We start from the raw sequence: 24,540 nt of genomic DNA, 5'->3' as shown, positions 1-24,540 counted from the left end.
GTGAAGTGCACCATTGGATAATGATATATGTTTTGATGAAGACAAACATGAAGACTAACATGAAGACAAACATGAAGACTAACATGAAGACAAGCTTGAAGATCATTCAACAAACAACATGCCAAAGACTGAAGTGGTGACTTATTAGACTTAGGTTATAATTCTTTATTATCTTTTTAGAAGTCTAAGATGCTTGTCATAGATATTGAATCTAGGTTAGGTAAACCTAGGTGTGAGTCTCACAAGACTTAATAAAGTAATTAATCTACTAAAATGAGACATCATCTAGAAATATATGATAATTAGGTTCATACATTTGAATACATTGATTTTGTGCATTAAAGGTATTATATTTGGAAATTATGTATTGCATGAGCATATATCATATAGGTAGTCCACCATACATTACCAAGCTGATTTTACACTATTTAATGGATTATGCATTTTGTTAATCCATTAACAGACACTGTTTAATCGATTAATAGAATCACAGTTTCAACAGAAAAATGAAAAACTGAAAACAATTATTTTCAACAACCTGTTAATTGATTAAATGGATACTTCATCGATTAACTGGGACTTTAGACAGTTTTCTATTTAAACTGAAATCTCAGCATATGTGACATAAGAATTCATACATTTTTACATCATTTTCTCTGCATATTTTCGAGTTACTCACTGTCATATCTAGGAGAAAATATTGCATGTTGCATTAGTATAAAGATTAGATCATGCTAAGGCTTTAAGTTTCATATTCATATTGCATGTTCTTTGAAAATCCTTCTTGCATCATTCTTGTGTTTCTTGGAAAGAAAAGATACGGTTTTTAATGATTACATAATTTCAAAAACCTCATGCATGTACATTCATATTAGACTATGAAGTCTTGTGAGTTCTTGCTTAGGTTTTAGTCTTTGATCTTTATTGTAAAATCTGAGTATTAAGTACTCATTCGTAACTCAAAACATTGTAATTCAAGGATTAGGAAAATCCTAGTTGCGGTTAGGTAAGGTGTTCTGCACAAAGATTTGGAGATCTGGGGATAAAGAGCAATACCTTGGCTGAGGCCAAATCACGATAAGAAAGGTTTTCTTGGGAGGCGATTTTAGGAAAGGTCAAACCAAAGATGATGAATTTCTTTGGGTTCCAAGAAAGGAGCATTCGAGTCTTGTAATTGGAAGTGTGTATGTAACTATACATTATGTTCTATAGTGAAGAAGAAAACCTCACAAGATCGGAAGGGGAGGCCTGGATGTAGTCTTACAGTGAACTGTTAAATGAACCAGGATAAAATCCTTGCACAATCTTTTCTATCCCTTTCTCTTTTACATTTCAAGCTGTAATATTGCATGATATAACATGATAACTTGTATATTGATCATGTGCTATAACTAGTTTAATTTTGTGTAAAAACATTTGTTATATCATTGCCTGATTTCTCGTAACCTTCCGTGCAAGAGAGTTGTTAAACAAGATTTTATGCATTCTATTTTTATTGTGTTTAATCGATTATGAACAATGCTTAATCGATTCACTGGGCATTTTTCAGCAAGTATGCAAAAACCCAAAAAATGGAACTTGAGTTCTGCTACACCTATTTAACCGCCTTTATAGGTGTGTTATGTCCATTGATACCTAACATAAGTGATTAAGTGCAGAAGAAATAGTTTTGTTGATCATATCGACATCGCTTCTTACCGAATGCGATGTTGTATAGCTAAAAGAGAATAAATGAGAGATAAGTATTCAACAACGTTTTTTTGTGAATGCGTTGTTGAATTCAACGTAATCAACAAGGCTTTTTTGTGAATGCGATGTTGAATTCAACGTAATCAACATCATATTGTTAAAAAAGTGTTGTTGTATAGGTATAACAACAACGCATTATTAAAAAACATCGTCGAAGGCCATTATTCCTAATTCTACATAGTTACGCACACAACATAAAATAACCTGAATGCATACATAAACATCAAATGACAACTATATGAACACAACTGAATTTCAACTGAATTTATATATTGAACACTAATTACACTATAATGTTTACATGAATATTAATTGAATTCCTTAAGCTACAATATGTGCAAAACTAATCTACTATACAATTAGCTATGATTTGTCAACAGAACTAAGTACAAAGTTTGACCATTGTTCTCTAATCTAGTTGACTTCGTCATCTGTATATGATTTGCCAACAATCTTAATTTCCTTAGTTGGCCATTGCTGAATGATCTCCTTCATGAATTTCAGCACATAATAGCCGCAATCTACCTGATTTGTTTGGCAAGGGGTCTACAATTAAAATAAAGTAAACATATAAGTACAACCATAGTTGAAATTTGAATGCATTACATATATAATTGTTTGAGCTGATTTGTGCCAATACCTTTATATGATTCCACTTGATTTTTGTGATTTGGTAACTTGTTTCTAGCACGATTATAGCTTCTATAAACTTTCACTGCACTAAACAATAGAAAATGTACTTAATTACTAAACAACTAGGAAAGTGAAAGTGTAACTAAATGTTTAAATGAGTAGTCCACTTACCTAGAAAACAAATCTTTCATAGCGGGGTACGTGCAGCATAGCATCGGCCGACTTGAACACTTTCCCAACACCCACTACTCGACTAGTTGGGGTATCGAGGAAAAGTTTGCAAGAACTGATTCCCTATACATAATTTAAAACATATAATTAGTTAACGACTAAATTAATATAAGTTAACTAAATTAAAATAAGTTAACTAAATTAAAATAAGTTAACTAAATTGCCTCAGGAATGAGAATTAGAATGAGAACGTTGTAAGGTGTAGGTGTGCAACTCTCATTGACGGTTGAAGGAGCAGCGCCAACAGCACTAGCTAGTCGTTGCCACCCAACTTTCTTCATCTTCATTGATTGCTCAAATTTGTTGAAACGTTGTATGAGGCCATCTAGTTGATTTTGAATTTGGCTTATTTGGGCTTTGGTTACACGCTTTGGATGGGGTACAAAAGTTCGCTGACTAACCCCAAATCCTGCACCTCGGATATGGTCAGGGTAGATAGATAGTCCTAGTGCCTTGTCAAATATTATGTGACTATCCGGGTTTGCCTCCTTTTCTTTTAGGGCAACCTGATAAATCAAGAAAAAATAGTGTTAATTAATCACATTTTGAGAAATAAAATATTGAAATTAAGTATAATTAAAAAATGAGCACTTACAACATGTCTTACCGCTTCTTGAACTTCCTCATTATCAATGACACCATCCTTGTTCTTATGGGTATCCAACCATATAACATCGAGTTCTACACCATGTGGAGTCATAAGTGTATTGCTTTTGTTCTCCAACTAACAAAATATAACCAATAATAATGTAATTAGATATATATGCATATAAAACATAACCAATAATGTACTTACAAATTAACAATACTTACAATTTTTTCCTCAATTCCTCTATACCCCGCTCGAGAAGCTATGTACGGATATAAAGGCTTGGATGCCCTCTTGCGGTTTTCACTACTTCATTTCTGGAAATATAAACAACATTAATATCAATAATCATATACAAAAGCATATATACAAAATTCAACACAAAGAATATGATTTTACCAAGAAAGACTCGTCTTGTGTGCGTAGGGTGACAAAAGTCTTCCAATCCTATTTTAACAATGATATTTGCATATTTAGTTGGAGGTTTTAGGTTGACATTGCCATCAACATCTCTGAGTAATTTCCTAGCCTCAGTTCAGAATTGTCGGAGAGCCTTGCCAGCCGATTTAAGAATATAATCCTTATATTCCTCACCAACATCAAAAGTTGACTGAAATAAAAACACATATACATATATTGCATGAAAACACATGCATATACATATATTTCATGAAAACATAACACTTATACGTACATTGCATGAAAGCACAAAAACTAAAAAAATAAACTTACTGTTATTTCATTCCAAATATGCTCCTTCACGGTATTCCCTACATCACTTCATTTGTTGAATGTTAGCTTCATATTCTGCCTAACAACAACACCAATGTAGCTTACTAATGTGTTGCCACCCTTCGAGTTTAATGGTTAGCCTTTAGAGTTCCATTGAACTTCTATCTTCAAATCCTTACTTCTTGACCAATGGCATTCTTCATGGAAGTCATTCCACATGGAAGTCGTTTTTGAGCAACGATTTGCTTGTCTTGTGGAGTCGATGTAGCTTCGTCACCAATGTGAGAACCATGATCGCCACTTTGGGAAGCCATTGATGAAGTTTTTTGAAGTTTCTGAGAGTATGAGAGTTTATGAGAGTATGAGGGTTTGCTGAGAGTATGAGGATTTCTTTTCGATTAAGTTTTATAACGTAGAGGGAATGATTCATGTTTCAGATATTTAAACTATATTAACAATTTAACAACACATACTAAAAGTAGCGTTGTTGTATTGACATCTTCAACAATGCATATTAAGGATTGTGTTTTTGTTGTATTAACAATTCAACAACGCATATTAATAGTAGCGTTGTTGTATTCACATCTTCAACAGTGCATATTAAGGATTGCGCTGTTGTTGTGTATCCACCTGTTTACTACTCATTTTCATAAACACATCAACAATGCTACCTAGATGTAGTGTTATTGTATTGACATCTTCAACAACACATATTAAGGATTATGTTGTTGTTGTGTATCCAGCTGTTTACTACTCATTTTCACAACAATTCAACATCCTCACCTAGATGTTACGCTGTTGAATAGAATCTAATTGACAATGTAATCGTAATTATGTGATGTTAAACTGAACTCATTTTCCAAATTAACAGCGTATTGGTAATTATGCGCTATTAAATAAACATTTTACATAACAGGAAAATATATATACAACATGAATTTACGTTAATTAACATGAAGTTGCCATGAAGTAGATTACTATATAACTGGAAAAATGTTAAATGTTACGTTTTGTTAATTTGTTTTTGTATTTATTAAGTATTGTTAATTTGTTTATTGTGTTTATTAATATGGAACAACAAAAGTATTAAAGGAAATAACCATTCAAATAATTATCAAAAAATAGAAATTAACATCCAAAATAATTGTTTTATTATTCATTCAGAGAGGCAAAATACATTATAATGAACTAAATGATTTTGTACATGCGAATATAATGAACTAAATGATTTGGTAGATGAAGAATGCAATGAAAAAGAAATAAATTAATGAGTTGAAAGATTTATAGATTAATCTTGTCCACAATTTTTCCCCCGACTCCTCTACACAAATCAAAAGATAAAAGTTAAGTGATTTCCTTTTGGAAAATCAAAAGATGTTAAAGACCTCCTTGACAAGATTTCAATAAAGGAAAAAATGTTTTACTCGTCTCCTCTACACAAAACTTCATCTCACGTAAATCTTGTATAACAACCACTTTCCTTCTGAAATTTGGGCCCTTTTTCAAAATCAAAAGATTTCAATGACGAAAATAAATGAACCGAAAAAATTGAAAGAGATGTATGAACTAAATAATTTACAAATTAAATCTTCATCATCTAACGCAAATCTTGTATAACATCCACTTTCCTTATGAAATCTGGGACCTTTTGCCAAATCAAAAGATGTTAAAGACCTCTTTGACATAATTCTGAAATAGAAACACAACTTTAGCACTTTTTGAAGATATAAGCGTGCATGAATGCGAGATTGAAGAGGCAAGCATGCATCACATAATGGTTTGATGAAGACAACGGACACAAAAAGGTTGATGAAGGAAAAAGAGTGATAAAGGCAAAGGATTGACAACATGTATGAATGTTGAAGGACAAGCTTGAGAGGATGAGAAAATCAACAAACAACAAGTATCAAAGATAAAGTCAAGACTCAAGTACATACATGACAAAACATTCAAAAGAATATCTAGGGGTTAAGTATTTTTATATATTTATTAGGTCTTAAGATGGTTGCTTAGTAATAGTCTAGGCTGGGATGAACCTTAATGAAAGTCTCACAAGCTAAAACCATTCATAACTAAAATGAGACTTACATGCATACATACATGATTTATATTTACATGCATACATATATGATAATATGTTTTGAATGCAATTAAAAAGAGTTTTAAATCATACATCATTCAAAGACATTCTTCATACTTTTACAAATCATGTAGGAGGTTCATACATCATTAAAAATATATTTTAGAAAACCATTTAATCGTTTAGGAATCATTTTAATCGTTTAGGAGTCATATTAATCGATTAAGTTTTGGGAACCTGTTAATCAATTAAATCAGTTGTTAATTGATTAAGCTAGTAAGAAACACGTTAATCGATTAAATTAGTTGTTAATCGATTAAGCTAGTAATTGATTCTGTTTTCTATTATTTTAAAGAAACCAGTTAATCGATTAAGATTTAGTATAATCGACTAACTACAGTTAAAAATAGAACAATATATACACCCAAGTTTTTCATATTGTTTCATAATCTTGAGAATCAAGAAAAGAGGGTTAGAACACATTTTAAAAAACAGAGAGTTTTACACTTTATTGAGAAGATCTAAATCTCAAACTTTCATATCTTTAGAAAATATTTTCTAAGTGTTCTTCCAAGAAAATAAAAAGGTGAATCTTTACAAGATACTCGTTGAGATTTCATTGTCAAATTTGTGAAAAAGAAACCTGCATCTCACGCATTGTATTTATCTATTTGTGAGATCTTTTAGGGGTTCTTAGATTAGTAGAAGATTGTAAAATCTGCACATTTGTGTTGTATCACCAAAGAAAGAGAATAGGTTTGGGAAAACCCTATATGCGGTTAGATAGGTGTCTTCGCGAGAAGCAAGAGGTCTTGGTTGTAATCGATACTTAGGTTGGGGCTAGAGTCGCGAAAGGTGAGGTATCCTAGTAGGCGAGCTTTGTAGTCAAACCGAAGTGGGGGTTTAAAATCCAAGAAAGGAGCATCTTGATTCTTGTATTGGAATTGTGTTTGTAAGAAACATTGAAGATTCCATAGTGAAGATAAAATCTCCTAATATTATAAGGGGAGGTCTGGATGTAGTTTGCAGTGGACAGTAAACGAACTAGGATAAAAAGGTGAGTCTTATTCTTCTTTCCCTAATATTTTTACATTTCCGCATTACTAGATTTACGTAACTTGATATGTATATAATTCTATGATAATTGCATATTTGTATTGTGCATTTACTGTTCTTAGTATAATTGAATGTAAGTTTGGTTGAATCTTGGTAATCTTGGATGATCGAAAGAATTCTGTTTACACTGTAACTGACCCAAATAATCGATTAAGTGTTTAGATAATCGATTATTAGCAGATCAAATTAGTTAATTAAGTTCAGTAGTTAATCGATTAAGAGCAGATGATTTAATCGATTAAGTGTGTTATTAAGCAATTAAACAGTGTGTAAATCTGTATAATTTCTGTGTTTATCGAGCGATGGTCATTGTGTACCATATCACCTATTCACCCCCAGTCTAGGTGAGTGGCTGAGCCCCATGGGACCCAACAAGTGGTATCAGAGCTAGTACGACCGTTGAAGCTTAGCCACTTAGATCATTGATCCTAGGCACTTCTACCATGGGCTCTTCTAACCCATTTAGCGGCGATAGCACATCCATCGAATGCCTTCCGATTTTCAATGGCGAGGGGTACGCCTACTAGAAAATCCGAATGAGGATTTTTATTGAGGCCATCAATACGAAAATTTGGGATTCCATGGAAAATGAACCTTTCGTTCCACTACACGTAGTGAAAATAAAAATGAAAGAAAACCTAGAAGTCTCTTGACCAACGAGGAAAAAAGAAAAGTGCAATTTGATTTGAAAGCGAAAAACATTATAACATCCGCACTCTTATACGATGAGTTCTTTAGAGTTTCTCAGTGCGATGGTGCCAAAGGAATGTCGGACACTTTACAAGTGATCCATGAAGGCACTGGTGAGGTTAAATGTTTTACATACCTTAGGTGTCATGGATATATTTTAAAATGAAATCCTAGCAAGGCCATAAACTCAAGAATCATGATATCCCCCAAAAATCATTTTTAGATCTAATGCTTTATGTTTCACATTTACATGCTCTCATGTGCAAACATGATATTATTGAATAAGTATATGAATCCTTTAACCATGTTTTTATTAATAAGTAAATGTAGAAACACCATTAAGGATTTTCTAATCATGTTGAAGCACAACTAGTTAAATCTCACATTAATGCAAACTTAACCAAAACTGTGTTTTGGGAAAGCTTATGCGAATTTAATGCTTGATTCGGTCATCTCCAAAAGAGGAGAGGAATAGCATGCTTACTTTTTTGTAGGTATGAATGAGGATAAATACTTTAAGAATTGATATTTATGCAAGAAAATGACAAGAATCACAAAGTGAAGAAAGGCCAAAGAAAACATCAAATATGGCAAACTTCAAACATCTTAATAAAGATGAGGTAAAGCAAGTGAGGTAACCTAATATTGTGATAAATATTATCCTAACAATTGGTATCCAATATATTTCCTAAGTGTTTGAATGCATTCTTGATTTCTAGATAATCCTAAAAGTTCCCTTATCGCCATAATATGCATGTAGTCTTAATTGTAAAATGCATTCTTGCTTGTATATGTTTTTATGCTATTTTCGCTCTGTGTTAAGTGCACATTAGATGTTTAGGATAGCTCTTTGTCTTATAATCTTAGCAAACCTATAAACTAATTCAAACTGTTCCAAAATTTGTTTTTGTGACTCATTTAATCGATTGTTTTGTGTTTTAATCAATTACCTGGGCTTTTTCAAATTATCTTAATCGATTATGTGCTCCCTTAATCGATTACCTGGGCTAAAATATTTTAAAATAATAATCGATTAAGATGGAACATAATGGATTAACTGTGTTAAAATTTTAATCTTGTTAATCGATTAACACATAGGTTAATCGATTAAGTGAAGAAATAAAACAGATTCAAACATAGTTTTGGGTTATGTTCCTTCAAACCCTAACCGCGCAAAATTTTCCTTCTTGTATTAAATTGATCCTGTAATTAATCCTCAAACTCAGATTAGAGCTATACAATAAGTTTTCCGCAACCACCTCCTAGCTAGCTTAGGATGTCTCGTGTGTCCTAGTTAGTTGCTGATTTTAGGAATTTTGTGGTTTGTATAATATTTTGGTTGTTGCATTGTAATTTGCCAAACTCGTTTAGTTTGTTTTTGTGCTTTGACTTGAACAATGTAATGATATAACATGCTATAAATGAATTGGTTTTGTGCTGCTGAAATCGAATTGTGTACTACTATTATTACTTTTGTAAATAACATTGATGAATGGATGAAAGAATGTTAGAAAATTTCAAATCTATTTGCATTGATCTAATTGTGTTTACTTTTCAATTAACAAGTGATATTAAATTCATAAGTGGTATCGAAAGTGGTATGTACATAAGTGATATAAAACAATTGGCATCTATATAAAACAAGTGGTATGAAACCTGTGATATCAAATTGAATAAGTTTCTACTATATCATGTGGCCTACACTGAAATTTGTCATATCAATAGGTTAAATCGATTAAGCACATGTCATAATCGATTAACCTACACCTCAAATGCAATTCTGGGCAAAATTAAATCACACTTAATTGATTAAGTACATATGTTAATCGATTAACTTCAATGGAAATTGCATTCTTTGTTTCTTTTTTTGGTAATATACTTTCATATATGACCTTGCTTTTTGGTCATGCCAAAAGGGGGAGAAAGGTTGTTGTTTATGTTTTGTAGGACTTACAAGAGAAGATAAGTTGAGGCTTCCGCAACGAAAAAAAATAAATCACCCAATGCTCAAATTGAGGGGGAGCAAGAGGGAGAAACATGCATCAACTTACAAGAACAAGGCAAAACAAGTTGATTGTCATCAAGCAAATCCAACAAAAGATCCAACAAGTTGTTAACAAATGTCAACAAGTGTATGTCATATGTCAACAAGTGTTTGTCATTATCAAAAAGGGGGAGATTGAAGATGTAAGCATGCATGAATGCGAGATTGAAGAGGCAAGCATGTATTACATAATGTTTTGATGAAGACAAATGACACACAAAGGTTCATGAAGACAAAAGTGTGATAAATGCAAAGGATTGACAACATGCATGAATGTTGAAGGACAAGCTTGAGAGGATGAGAAAATCAACAAACAACAAGTATCAACGATAAAGTCAAGACTCTAGTACATACAAGGCAAAGCATTCAAAAGAAGATCTAGGGGTTAAGAATTTTTATATCTTTATTAGGTCTTAAAATGTTTGCTTAGTAAAAGTCTAGGCTAGGATGAACCCTAATGAAAGTCTGACAAGCTAAAATCAATAATAACTAAAATAAGACTTACATGCAAACATACATGATTTACATGTTAATCGATTAAGTTTTGGGTACCTATTAATCAAGTAACTAAAATGAGACTTACATGTATACACATGATTAGGAGTCATATTAATCGATTAAGTTTTGGGTACCTGTTAATCAATTAAATCAGTTGTTAATTGATTAAGATGGTAAGAAACCTGTTAATCGATTAAATCAGTTATTAATTGATTAAGCTGGTAACTGTTTCTGTTTTCTATTATTTTGAAGAAACCCGTTAATCGATTAAGATTTAGTATAATCGATTAACTGTATTTAAAAACAGAACAATATATAAACCCAAGTTTTTCATATTGTTTCATAATCTTAAGAATCAAGAAAAGAGGGTTAGAACATATTTTCAAAAACAGAGAGTTTTACACTTTATTGAGAAGATCTAAATCTCAAACTTTCATATCTTTAGGAAATATTTTCTAAGTGTTCTTTCAAGAAAAGAAAAATGTGAATCTTTAGAAGATACTCGTTGAGCTTTCATTGTCAAATATGTGAAGAAGAAACCTACATCTCATGCATTGTATTTATGTATTTGTGAGATCTTTTAGGGGTTCTTAGATTCATAGAAGATTGTAAAATCTGCACATTGAGGTGCATATGTAACTTGAAGAATTTTTGTTAGACTTAGGCAATAACATATTCTCTTGGTGTGTTGTATCACCAAGAAAGAGAATAGGTTCGGGAAAACCCTAGCTGTGGTTAGGTAGGTGTCTTCGCGAGAAGCAAGAGGTCTTGATTGTAAGCGATACTTAGGCTAGGGCTAGAGTCGTGAACGGTGAGGTATCCTAGTAGGCGAGCTTTGTAGTCAAACTGAAGTGGGGGTTTAAGATCCAAGAACGGAGCATCTTGATTCTTGTATTGGAATTGTGTTTGTAAGAAACATTGAAGATTTCATAGTGAAGATAAAATCTCCCAAGATCAGAAGATGAGGCTTGGATGTAGTTTGTAGTGGACAGCAAACGAACCAGCATAAAAAGCTGAGTCTTATTCTTCTTTCCCTAATCTTTTTACATTTCCGCATTACTAGATTTACGTAACTTGAAATGCATATAATTCGATGATAATTGCATATCTGTATTCTGCATTTACTGTTCTTAATTGTTTGTATAATTGTATGTAAGTTTGGTTGAATCTTGGTAATCTTGGATGGTCGAAAGAATTCTGTTTACACTATAACTAAACCAAATAATCGATTAAGTGTTTAGATAATCGATTATTAGCAGATCGGATTAATCAATTAAGTTGAGTAGTTAATTGATTAAGAGCATATGATTTAATCGATTAAGTCTAACATTAATCAATTAAACAGTGTGTAAATATGTTTAATTTTCATGTTCATCGAGCGTCGGTCATTGTGTATCGTATCACCTATTCACTCCCCTCTCTAGGTGAGTGGCAGAGCCCCGTGGGACCCAACACTTTTAACATTTTGAACATACTCCTATAGAAACATATACTCTTACTGATGAAATATAACATTAAGTGAACCACAATATTTATAGATGAGCAACCATTAATATTTCAACAAACGAGGAGACGCATAATCACTAAACCATTAGTATTTCAACAAACGGAGAGACACATAATCACTCAATCATTAATATTTCAACAAACGAAGAGACACATAGCTACTCAACCATTAATATCTCTGACACTTAAAATGTCATATAAAATCAACAGCGCATAATTAAGAAAGTCTTGTTACTATGTAATCTTCAACAGTGCTTGCTTATTTATGCGTTGTGGAATTTATTAATATTAACAGCACTTTCTATCAAATACGCTATTAAACATAACTCGTTCAAGTCAGTGCTAACGTTACTGATGTTCAACAGCGCTTGTCAAGAATGCGTTGTTGAAGTTACGCGCATTGATAGCGCATGCTTTAGTATGCGCTGTCAATGTTCTTCTGCCTCGTTTTCAACAGCGTCGTTCAAAATTGCGTTGTTGAATGACCACTATTTATTGTGATATTTTGCCTAGTGATATCAATATATCCTACAAACCTAATCTGCATTCATGTAATTCTAATATCAAATCGAATAATTTAGTAAAGGTCATACCACATGAAAAATAAAAGGGCAATGTTAATATCATTTAAAACTTGAAGGAGGAAAATGCCAAAGTTATTTTCACATTGAAGGAAATGAACAGAGGAAGATGGCGCCGATCGAAGAGTAAACAAGTGAGAGATAAATTCAGGAGACTATATGGCAAAGACGATGATCAAATTGAGAATGAGTGATGGAGAGGGTTGGGGTTAGAACTTAGAAAATATGGAAGTTAAATTTAATAGACATAATAAGTAACAATTTTAAATATGTGGTCCAATATTACAATAGGCCACTATTTTGAGAATAATTACGACAATTGTATTAAAAAAATGCGGTTCAATATAATGAATAGACAATTATTTTAAAATTGCGGTCTTAAAATATAATAGGTTACGATTTTGAGAACAATTATGACAACAGTATAAAAAACTGTAGTCTAATACAATGAATAGGCAATTGATTTAAAATCATTATCTTAAAGTACAATAGACCAATGTTTTGAGAACAAGTATGACAACAATATTAAAAAAATGGTCTAATACAATGAATAGACAATGATTTTAAAATCGTGACCTATTATACTTTAAAACCGTGACCTATTAGTAGTCTGTTACTAATAATACTCATCCACATATACATTAGACTCAATATGTTTAATCTTTCCCAATTATTATAATAAATTTTATGTTCTTCCATGCCTGTATTATTAATAGCAATTGACTTATCTTCTCTAAGAGACAAATCCAAATCCGTTACCCCAAGGTAAAATTAGATTTGTTCACTCCATTCAGAAAAGTTAAGTACATTGAAAGTTAGAACATATGAGTATTGCGACTCTAAAGCATTATGTACTATAATCAATAAAATTAAATAAAAACTTTAAGGCTTTGAGTTACATATTAACATACTAAATTAATTCAAACTACTTAGTAAGTGTATATTAATGTTCACATTTGGGTAATCCATGAAGATACCATTCTGTACATGATGATACTAACAGAAATTCACATAAATTGCAAAGATAGATGCATATATTTGAATCATTTACTATATTTGGATATATAAATATAACAAATGATGCATTTATATTACCAACATTCATGTTCATTAAATATAAGAACAAACAATCAACCTTTGAACAATTCTTAACTATCTTATAATAATGAAGTTAAATTTACTCATAAATCAATATTTGTTATATCATTATAGTACCAAATTAATGAGTAACTAAAATATAATCATACAATTTAGAATTAAATAAACAATAAGATTTCATCACTTTGGTGATTAACAAATTTAATCTATCATACAATAATTCCAAACATCTCACGAGTATTGCTATTGCAAATACATATGACTCTCAATCTTGCATATAAGATATAAAGTCAAATACATTTTCATGAAAATAATTATATCAAATAAAATTATAACTTAATTAATTATATATATATTAAATTTAATATATATTGTTTTTGTTTATTTATCTATAATTGAAGTATATAAAAACATTATATTTAATATTTGTTTACGCATCATATATATATATATATATATATATATATATATATATATATGTGTGTGTGTGAGAGAGAGAGAGAAGAAACATGAATCAAACATAGTATGAAATGGAGAATGCAAACAAAATGTAAAATGCATAATAAAAATATAACTGGAATGAAACTTTCCTTCTAAGAGAGTATTGTTCATATTATTTATATATATATATATATATATATATATAATAACATCTCTTAAGATAGAAGATAGTGTTTTTACTGTTCGGTTATTTTTCCTTTCCTTTTATTTTTATTAACATTATATTTGAACAACAATGCTCTATTATGCGCATTCTTTATTATTGTGATACAACATAAATAATCATATCTGAGTTTTCTAAACATTTAAGAACATGCTTTAAAACATCATCCAAGATTAAATTATCATTAATGAAAAATTAGAAGTTCTTAAACACAATGTTCTGATATTAAATGTAACTTTTATCATGAAAATCATGTGTAAATAAATTTTAAGAATTTATAGCTTTCACATGATAAGAATGACTATTGATTATTAGCATCTATCCATGATGATTAATCCTCCTAGAGATGTTGTTTGTTATTTTTCACCAATAGAAAAACTCTTCTATTTTCTTCTAGTTCTTTCAATGATTGTATAAAGAGACATTCTTTTTAGGCAAAGATTGGTGCAATATTTCAAGTACTTCTTTTATGATTATAGTATTTTCATCAATCATTATATATAGACTTTTCTTGAGAGTTTTACCATTTCATTCATAATTCTGCATTCAAGAGTTACACTCCACAATTTATCCATAAATGTCAAAAGAGGCATTTCTTACAACTCTTAGTGGGTTTGATGGTCTTTATGATACTCTCTCTGACTTGTAAGGTTACCTAAAGAGGAATGAAACTCTATAAGAAACTCCTCTCATCACTACTCCAAACACTACAAATAAAGGGAGGCAACCTTATATCAGAACTAGAAAATAGGTTCATATTCAAATCATGCCCAGATCAACATCCCCAAGGCAAGTGGTGTGTCAATTTTGTGACAAACCATGCCATAATGCCAAGGTTTGTTACAAGTTTGATGATCACCCTTCATAAAGGAATTTACCCCTTAAACCCAAAGGTAGTGAGAGTTTTAAGTAAAAAAAATGGTAGTCAAGGTTGTCCAAGGCTTTCTTAATGTCAAGTTTTAATGTGAGATTCCCCCGAAGTTTTGTAGTCAAGTAAATTCATAACTTCTGAAGCAGTACAAATATAGTCCTTGATTTGTTTGCCTATAATAAAACCCAGTCCTTGATTTGTCTTCCTATAATAAAACCCTTTGCTGAAAAACTAATCAAAGGCTTCCTTCCATAAGCCTATTATCCACGTCCTTTAATACACTGCACCACACATCCAACCAAATTATAGTATGAAACCCACCACCTAGACATCTAGAAATATTAGAAAAAAACCATTGAGCACCCACCCCTCATTACCACCTATAACCTGCTAATAACCTTCACCAGGCCAACCCCGACCTAGTCCCAACACTCGAATTAGACAAAAAGCCCCTATATTTTAATTTAACAACTAAGACCCACAACGCGTTAGGTTCCAAGGAACTTCCACTCACCCAACAAAACATTATTGAACAAAATAATATCCTTGACATCCAACCCCCCGACACTTTTAGGCTTACGAACCACCCTCCAAGACACCCAATGATTACCTTGGATCCTAGCCAATAACACAACAAACACTTTTAAAGCTTTGTACTGAATGACAACTTATGTTCCCTCTCGAAATTCCTTACAAACGTTATCCAATGAATTGTATTACCTAAATCTATTTCATGTTAAGTTTCATTTTAATTTTCAAAAAGCACAGATGTATAGGACAATATGTACCATCTATAAATAGCCCAAAGAACATTCATATTTTACTATAACTTGCCTAAAATTAAGGAGGAAGCCATACATTGGTCATAACAATGTAACATCTAGGTGGATTCTCCATTTCTAATCTCTATCTTTGACACTTATGTCAAAACCCCTTCTTCTCCCTTTAATGTATCACCTTTTGTTCAGAAAATTCTAAAGGAAAAAGAATAGATAGACGCCAAAAAAATTAATTTATCAGCGTGAACAAGTTTCAATGGATTTGAATGTCGACGATCCCAATAATTTTACAATATCACAAAACGACAATGGCACAGAGTTGGTGTGTTTCAAGGATTCTATATCTTCTGGTTCCTCCCTTTGGTTAGACAATTCTTTAAGAACAAACGTACCTATATTTGCTCTACATTTAGCATTTATCCTAGCACTCAATCGATTATTCATCGCTCTCTCAAAATCATCTCATGTGCCTCGTATTGTTGTCAATGTGTTTGTAAGTATATTTATGTTGCTTATGGTTCGTATGTTTTGTCTCATTCTTTTGGAAAATGGTTACTCCTTTTGGAGATATTGCAAACCTTCTTTTTACTAATTTATTATTTTATTGTCTGTTTGCGAGTTGAGTTTTGAAATAAAAAGAAAGGAAAGAGAAAATTATAGAGTTATCTCACAAGCATATTTCATGGGTCTCAAACCTTCAATTTCTCCTCATTCTCCTTCAAAATCCAACTCGCAAATCGACCTTAAAGGTTCATTTGCGAGTTGAATTTTGGAGAGGTAGGAAAAGACTATCAAGTCATCTCTCAAACCGACCTTGTGGGAAAACTATCAAGTTTTCTATCTCCTTTATTTCCCCTCCAAAACCTAATTCGAAAAAGAATAAAAGATTTGCATATTACCTTTATTTTTGTTTGATATTTTTTCTAACCACTAAATCAACTTTTTCTTCGTGAACTTTTGTTTAAATTTATGAATGTTAATTTTGACGAAATGCGTATATATTAGTAAACAATTTTTTTATCAACAAAAATTTAATAAAAAAAGCACAAGGGGGATGGGTTAACACAGCAAAGAGCAAAATAAACAATTAATAAGACAGAATTAGAGAGCTTCATGCAAATTTTTATTACTTTGAACCACCAAATTATTGTGTTTTATATAGCAATATTTGCATTCTAAAATGCAATTTTGTTTAATAAAGAATAGAAAATGGTGTTTAAACAAACTTTTGATTCAATCATTGATTATTACTAATCATATTAACGTCTTTTTTCTGGTTTTGTGCCTAGGCTGGTATGATAATGGGTCCATCATTTCTGGGAAAATGGGCAGCTTATAGAAAAACTATATTTCCTTTCCATATTATGATGCCAGTAGAGACCGTAGCAGGTTTGACTCTGGTTTACTACGTTTTCTTGATTGGCTTAGAGGCTGACTTGAAAACCCTAAGAAGATGTAGAAAGAAGTCCATTATTCTTGCCATTTCAGGCACAATCTTCACTGTACCAATTGGGTTTGGCTTGTATTATTTGTTACTCACAAATTGTGGGTCCAATCCTATGCCTCCTAATCATGGAACTTCACACTTTCATGGTGCAATGATATGGGGATTCACCCTTAGTTGCAGTGAGTTTCGTGAGATAGCATATATCCTTTCAGATTTAAAGCTTCTTCTCACTGAGAATGGACAACTAGCCCTAACTGCTTCTCTTATTAATGACTTGATCAATTGGATCTTCTTACCTGTGGCTATAAATGACTTCTGTTACGATTCTGTGGTAACATTAGTTGTAACAGTTTTGATTGGGTTTGCATGTTGGTATATATTTCATCCTGGTGCTGAGTGGATCTTAAACAAAATTGGCACTAGGGATAAAGAGTTCATTGAGACAGAAGTTGTGTTTCTTTTGCATTTGGTTTTGGTATTTGGACTCATTTCTGATGGGTTAGGTGCACATTCCATCACTGGTGCGTATTTTTTAGGACTTATAATTCCAAAGGGTATGCTTAGTGATACAATTCAGGACAAGGTTCTTGATTTTGTGGCTGATTTTATGATGCCACTCTTCTTTGCTGTTATTGGTCAGAGAATGAGGATTGATGATTGGCCTTGGCTAACTGTGATTGTTGTTGTTATGATAGCATTCATAGCAAAGATATTATCCACTTCCTTGGTCTTTTTCATCAATAGGATGCCATTAGTGGAAGGATTAACAGTTGGATTACTAATGAATACTAAAGGAATAGTGTCTATTATCATTCTCAACTCTGCAAGGAACAAATTGGTAAGTGAAAATATCTTTCAAAATGTGACTCTAAATTATTGCAAGTTTAGTTGAATACCTAATCACACATCATATTATGTGTGATAATAATTTTAGAAGCTTTTACTATTTACATGGAGGGCAGTGAATATATATTATTGGATGAAATTGACATATGACTGATAAAAACAAATATAGTAACTCCACAGAGTAATAAATAGGAATATATTGCAGAGAATATCACACAGCTAAAGAACTAAACATTAGAACTATTCAAGAGAAACTTTCCGAACCATTTGATTATATAGTATCTCTCACCAAGGTGTTATTGGATTACAATGATAGTCATTCAATACCAGACCTTTAATTACATGATAGCCATTATATACATATATTTTTGACAAGATGACACATGTAGAAGAAAAAGTATGGACTACACTACAAATTAGGGGTGAGCCTGGGAGAGGCCTGGTCCCATACCTGACCCTAAATATTGGTCAGATCATTTTTTTGAACTCAGATCCGACCTCGGACACGAAGCTAACCCGATCCTTGACCCAAAGCTAATTCGACCCTAAATATTAACATGGTTAGTCTTTAAACCTGAACTCGACCCTAAACCTCGATTAAATATAATGCATACTCGTTTTAGATAATGTATTCTCAATATTATTTATTATTATAAATATGTAATTTGACATATAAAATGATATATATAAATATATATATTATTAACGTTAAATATATTATGAAAAAAAAACTAGATAATTTATGATACTTTTGACCAAAACTGTGTCATTACTCTGTATACATCTACTTAGAGACACGTACAAACATGATGAGTGAGTGACCATGGGATTGGTTGAGTCGGATCATGCTTAGTCTCTACATTTTCATTACAACATCTATCATTAATCTTTAATCATCACTTGCTCTTAAAAAATAATAAAATGAGTGATAGATGGTGTAGTAAATGTGTATAAATTTGTATACTCACAATGCATAATACATAGATATTATACTTTTTTATATGATAAAATATTAGAAAAAAATATATATGCAATGTAAGACACTTTTATATTATCACTGCATCATTCATCATTCATATTTTATTATTGTTAACTTTTAAGTATAACTAATACAAATAAATAATAAATAATATAATAATTATATATAAATTTTTAATCTTTACATTCACATTACATAAATATTCCACTTAAAATATTAACATGGTTGTATATGCATATCTAATGTAGGAACTGAACAGCACCGCCTTTGGGGTGATGTTGTTGACATGCTGGTTAATGTCTGTTCCTGTAGGACCTGTCCTAGCTGCAACAAAAACCTTTGCACGTAGCAACTTTCTAGATAGAAGCCAACGTAGGACCATGCAAGGGACAAGACCAGACTCACCTCTTAGAGTGTTGGCTTGTGTACACACAAAAAGGGATGCCAATGTAATCATCAATCTCTTGAAAGAATCATGTCCATCAGTGAAATCACCTATTCAGGTCATTGCAGTGGAGTTGATTAAGATGACAAAAGGATGGTCCCACCATGCTGCTTCATCACTCGTCATAAAGGATGCTCATAAGCCAACATTTAGCACCAAATCTAGCAGGTCTGGTAGCTTCAAGGATGATAGTAATGATAACAATGACACCCTTGGTAGCTTTGATAACCTTACTCAGGCTATCTTTGTTGAAAAGATGAGGATTCTCTCTAGCTATAAATCCATGCACAAGGACATATTCAACCTAGCAAAACAAAGAGGGGTAACACTAATTTTGACCACAATCTACAAGGAACCAACCTATGATGGTTTTGGTGCAGGTGAGTATAGTTACAATGAAGAATATCATCTTACACATCTTATAACTCTTCAAATTTATGATTACTCTTGAAATTTATTATCATAATTCTTATCTTATAAAAAATTGTCATGCCTATAATTCTTTATAACTCATAAGAATATTCAAGATTCACACCATGTGTCTCATTCTCCTAGGCATGATTTAGATATATTTTGACTTAATCTTCTCATTCTTAATTGATTTTGAGATGAAATTTTAACATCATATTAGAGTTAAAACCAATATTCTCCATGGTTATAATGGAAGGGATAACTTTGGAAAGTCTTCTCCTTGTTTGAGAGTTTGATAAAGGAGAGGGGAAGGTTTTAGAGGGTTTCTCAAACCCTCCAAAACCCTTCATATGTTTATTTTTAAAGTTCCTCCAATTTGGTGTTTTTTGGAGATAAATATCAAAATAACTAAATATTTTTAGTAATATTATATAATTATACATTATTGTCCATTTCTCATTGTTAATTACATTTTTAAATGAAAAATAAAAAAATATTCTTACATTATCATTAGTTTACCCCCTCGTCTAAATTTCATACTCCCAAACAAGGGAGAAGATTTCCTTCATTTTCCCTTCCATTTCTCCCCCTTCCTAACCATTTGATTCCTCTCCTTTCATTTCCCTCATAACACTCAAACAAAGTCTTAAGTAGGTGTGAGCAAGACCTGGTCCTACCCGCTCACCCGGCACAGCCCGATCATCTCAAATAGGGTCGGGTCTGATCGGGTCTAGGTCCGGTTCAAAAAATAGACTCAGTTAGTATTTAGGGTCGGGTAGGGATCAAGCACGACCCATCTCATCCCGTCTCATGGTCACTCACTCATCATGTTTGTATGTGTTTCTGCTCAAATGTGTACAGAGTAATGATACTTTTTGGTCGAAAGTATCATTGATTCTCTAATTTTTCATCATATATACATGATTAATAATATAAATATACATTATCATTTACATGTCAAATTACATATTCATACTAATAAATAATATTGAAAAGTCTTTATCTAAAATGAGTGTACATTATATTTATCCGGGTCTAAGGTCGAGTATAGGGTCAGGTCGGGTTTAAAGGCTAACCCAGTCGATATTTAGGGTCGGGTTAGCTTCGGGTCTAGGGTCGAGTCCAGGTTCAAAAAATGACTCAACCAATATTTAGGGTCAGGTAAGGACAAGCCTTAACCCGTGCCAACCCGGCACATGCTCACCCCTAGCCTTAAGCATGAATTAAATACATGTTTGATTATTCCTCTCATTAAATACATGTTTTGTTTTGTTTGAGAGTTATGAGGGAAATGGAATGAGAGCGATCAAAGGGTTAGGAAGGGGGGAAAGAGAAAGGAAAATGAAGGAAATCATCTCCCTTGTGTGAGAGTATGAAATTTAAATGAGCGAGTGTAAACTAATGATAATGTAAGAATATTTTTATTTTTCCTTTAAAAATTTAATTAACAACGAGAAAATGAACAATATTGTATAATTATATAATATTACTAAAAATATGTAGCTATTTTGACAATATCCAAACAAACCCAAATTTGAGGAACTTTAAAAATAGACTCATAATGATTTTAGAGGGTTTGAGAAATCCTCCAAAACATTTCTTTCTCGTTCATCCAATATCCATTCACTTCCTTTCCCCTCCAACACCCTATTCCCAAACAAATCCTAACATGTGTCACTTTTTTTTCAATGTTAACCAATATTAACAAGATAATTCTTTATAACTACCAAAACTATAATGCAGATAACATGACATATGTTAACCATAGCATCAAACTATCATGATTGCAATTGACAAACAATCCAATTATAATTGCAATTGACAAACTATCATGAAGGCAGTGGACATAGCCTTTAAAAAGGTTGGCATAACCTTTGTCTTGAGAGTGACTTTATGTTGGTTCTGGATATTTTCAGTGGGAATTCTAGTGCTCTTTGGAAGCTATCTAATGATTGGCAAATTTGTAAATCTAAGATTGCTCAAATGACTTTCAAAATTTCCCACATATATAGAGAAGGCAATGCTTGTACCGACAAACTTACTTCTTATGGCATTTCTTCTCACACTAATTCCATTTGGTTATCTACTCCTCCCTTCATAATTGAGGATTTTGCTAGGAATAGGCATCATCTCCCGAACTATAGATTCCGGAACTTGTAACATGCTTATTGCCTTTGTTTGTATCTTCTTTCATCTATATATTTCGGTGCTATTGCACCTTGCTTAAAAAAAAAAAAAAAAATAAGTAAGTACCTCTTCAAAAATCTTGAATTGTCAAAGATACTATTAAGTTCAAACTAATCTTCTTCTACTCAAAAGGTGCTGCCACGGCTAGAGCTGCGAATATTGTCAACCGTGACCGTGCAAGCAAAGACAAGAAGAAGGTGGTTGTGGAAAATCTAGTAGAAGCCACACCATGCTGTTTAGCCATATTTGTGGACCGAGGGTTTGGTCAGAAACGAGCTAAAGTGCAAAGGCTAGCTATGCTCTATGTTGCTGGTTTAGATGACCGTGAAGCTCTTTCTTATGCATGGAGAATGAGTAGAAACCCTGAGGCTCAATTAACCGTGGTGCGTCTTGTTTGGGACAACCCCAACGACCAGTTTGATGAAACGGATGAACAGTGCTTAACCTCGTTCGTGCGCCAAACAATAGACACACCGTGGGTGAAGTACATGGAGAAAACGGTGAAGAACGAGAAGGAAACAGTGACATTGTTGAACAAAGTAGCAAACAAAGGTTTTGACTTGTTCATTATTGGGAGAGGGAATGGGAGAAAAATGTCGTTGGCACAAACGGAGGACCCAGTTTTGGAGGAACCTGCGTTGGGTCCTCTTGGGGATACCTTGTCAGATTTGAATTCTGCTGCAAAGACATCAATTTTGATCTTGCAATGATAAAATGGTAATTGTAATTTGATGATTTTTAGAAACATGAATGCTCTATGTTTATGCATATGATGAAGGGCTTGACCATAAGCAACTCAGTGCATAATGAGTCATGGTTTACATGGATATTTCTCATATTTGTAAAGGGGGTGTTGTCTCAAATTAGAATTAGAGTTAGGATCATCTCCATTAATGGAAAAGAAATATTATTTGTCTCTTCATTAATAGAGAGGATTCTTTTTTCTTAAATTATGTCATAAACTATGTCTTAAACCAATGAAAATAAGAAATAATAGATTTTTGTCGAAAATCTCTTATAAAGCTCATTTGTTAATCAAATTTATTAGATAGGGTGGGGTGATTGGGTGGATATGTTAGCTTTTTTTTAGGACAAAATATTTTTTTTCCAAATTGGCCTATGAGACAATCCTTTGTGTAAATTGTTGTAGTCATTACTCCTTGAAGATAGAAGTAGATTGTTGTAGTCATTTGAGGAAGTGTTACAAAAGCCATATTTATCCCGGAAATATAAATATACCCCTCAATCCTTCAAATGTTTTATCAGTACTATGACCCATTTCTATGTGGGGAATTATGTCATTGGGCTCACTGAACCAAAAGCTTCTAATGGAAATTGTTTCATCCTTGCTGTTACTTATTATTTCAGCAAATGGGACGAAGCGGGTTCATATGCTAATGTGATCTACATGGTGGTTCTCAAGTTTATCAAGAAAGATTTGATTTGTCGCTACGGGATATCACAGAAGATCATCATGGATAATGCCACCAATCTCAGCAATAGAATGCTGATCGAAATGTGTGAAGAGTTCAAAATCAAGCACATGTTAGATATTTTCTGATGATTGGTGAAATATCAATCATAAGATCTTGAATCTCATGATTCTCACACATATATAAAACTAATATGCAATGTCATACCTGAATCCATGCTCTCTAATATACTCATTTTGATCTACCTTTCTGAGAGAGTTTTGGTATGATGATCTTCCTCAACCAAATCCTGAATTCCTTTTGGGACCTTCGTTTTCTCTCTGATGGGGAGAGGTGAAAACTATTTGTGATTTGGTGTATTGGAGACCATAACCGTTCCTTGTGTGTTAACTTATAGGGTTCCCATTATTCCCTATAGGTCAACCGTTTGGATATCCACTCATTAAGCCCATATATGTTATCAGTTTTAGAAGTCTTATAAGTTATCATTAATTAGATGACTTGTTTTGTAACCCTAAAATAAATAGCTGATATAATTGTATTAAATATATGATGTCAACCTTAATTAGAAATTATGAATTTCTAACAATCTCCCACTTGGACTTCATATTTTCCTGAAACAATTATATCACATATTCTTTAGGCGCACATTTGTATGTTATTTATATTTAGACTTCTCCTTAAAAAAATATGGTTCATCTCCTATATCAACTATGAAACCACTGCGACCTTCATTACATTCAAATGTGACTCGACCACGATCATCACCATATTAATATACTTAATGACATAGATCAAATATGGATGAGTGACATGGAAATTTCATGCAATGTGATCTCAAACATGTCTATTTCCAACTGGTCATTCTTTATTCTTTAGTGAGATCAATCCAAAGTCTTTAATTGCAACACAATAGTTACAATACACAAGT

The 24,540-nt window shown here is 32.3% G+C and overlaps 1 protein-coding gene across 1 annotated transcript; it reads left to right on the top strand.

Annotated features, from left to right (window-relative positions):
* On the top strand, positions 15,868 to 23,001 carry LOC109357890 (cation/H(+) antiporter 15-like). Its single transcript, XM_019601945.1, has 4 exons — positions 15,868 to 16,354; positions 17,151 to 18,146; positions 19,382 to 19,958; positions 22,309 to 23,001. Exons 1-4 carry the CDS (start codon positions 16,118 to 16,120, stop codon positions 22,884 to 22,886), a joined length of 2,388 nt encoding a protein of 795 aa, XP_019457490.1. The 5' UTR covers positions 15,868 to 16,117; the 3' UTR covers positions 22,887 to 23,001.

The sequence above is a fragment of the Lupinus angustifolius genome, chromosome LG10, assembly GCF_001865875.1.
Source record: "Lupinus angustifolius cultivar Tanjil chromosome LG10, LupAngTanjil_v1.0, whole genome shotgun sequence".
Classification (NCBI taxonomy): domain Eukaryota; kingdom Viridiplantae; phylum Streptophyta; class Magnoliopsida; order Fabales; family Fabaceae; genus Lupinus; species Lupinus angustifolius.
Note: the sequence above shows the minus strand (reverse complement) of the source record. Positions and strands in the feature narration are given on the sequence as shown.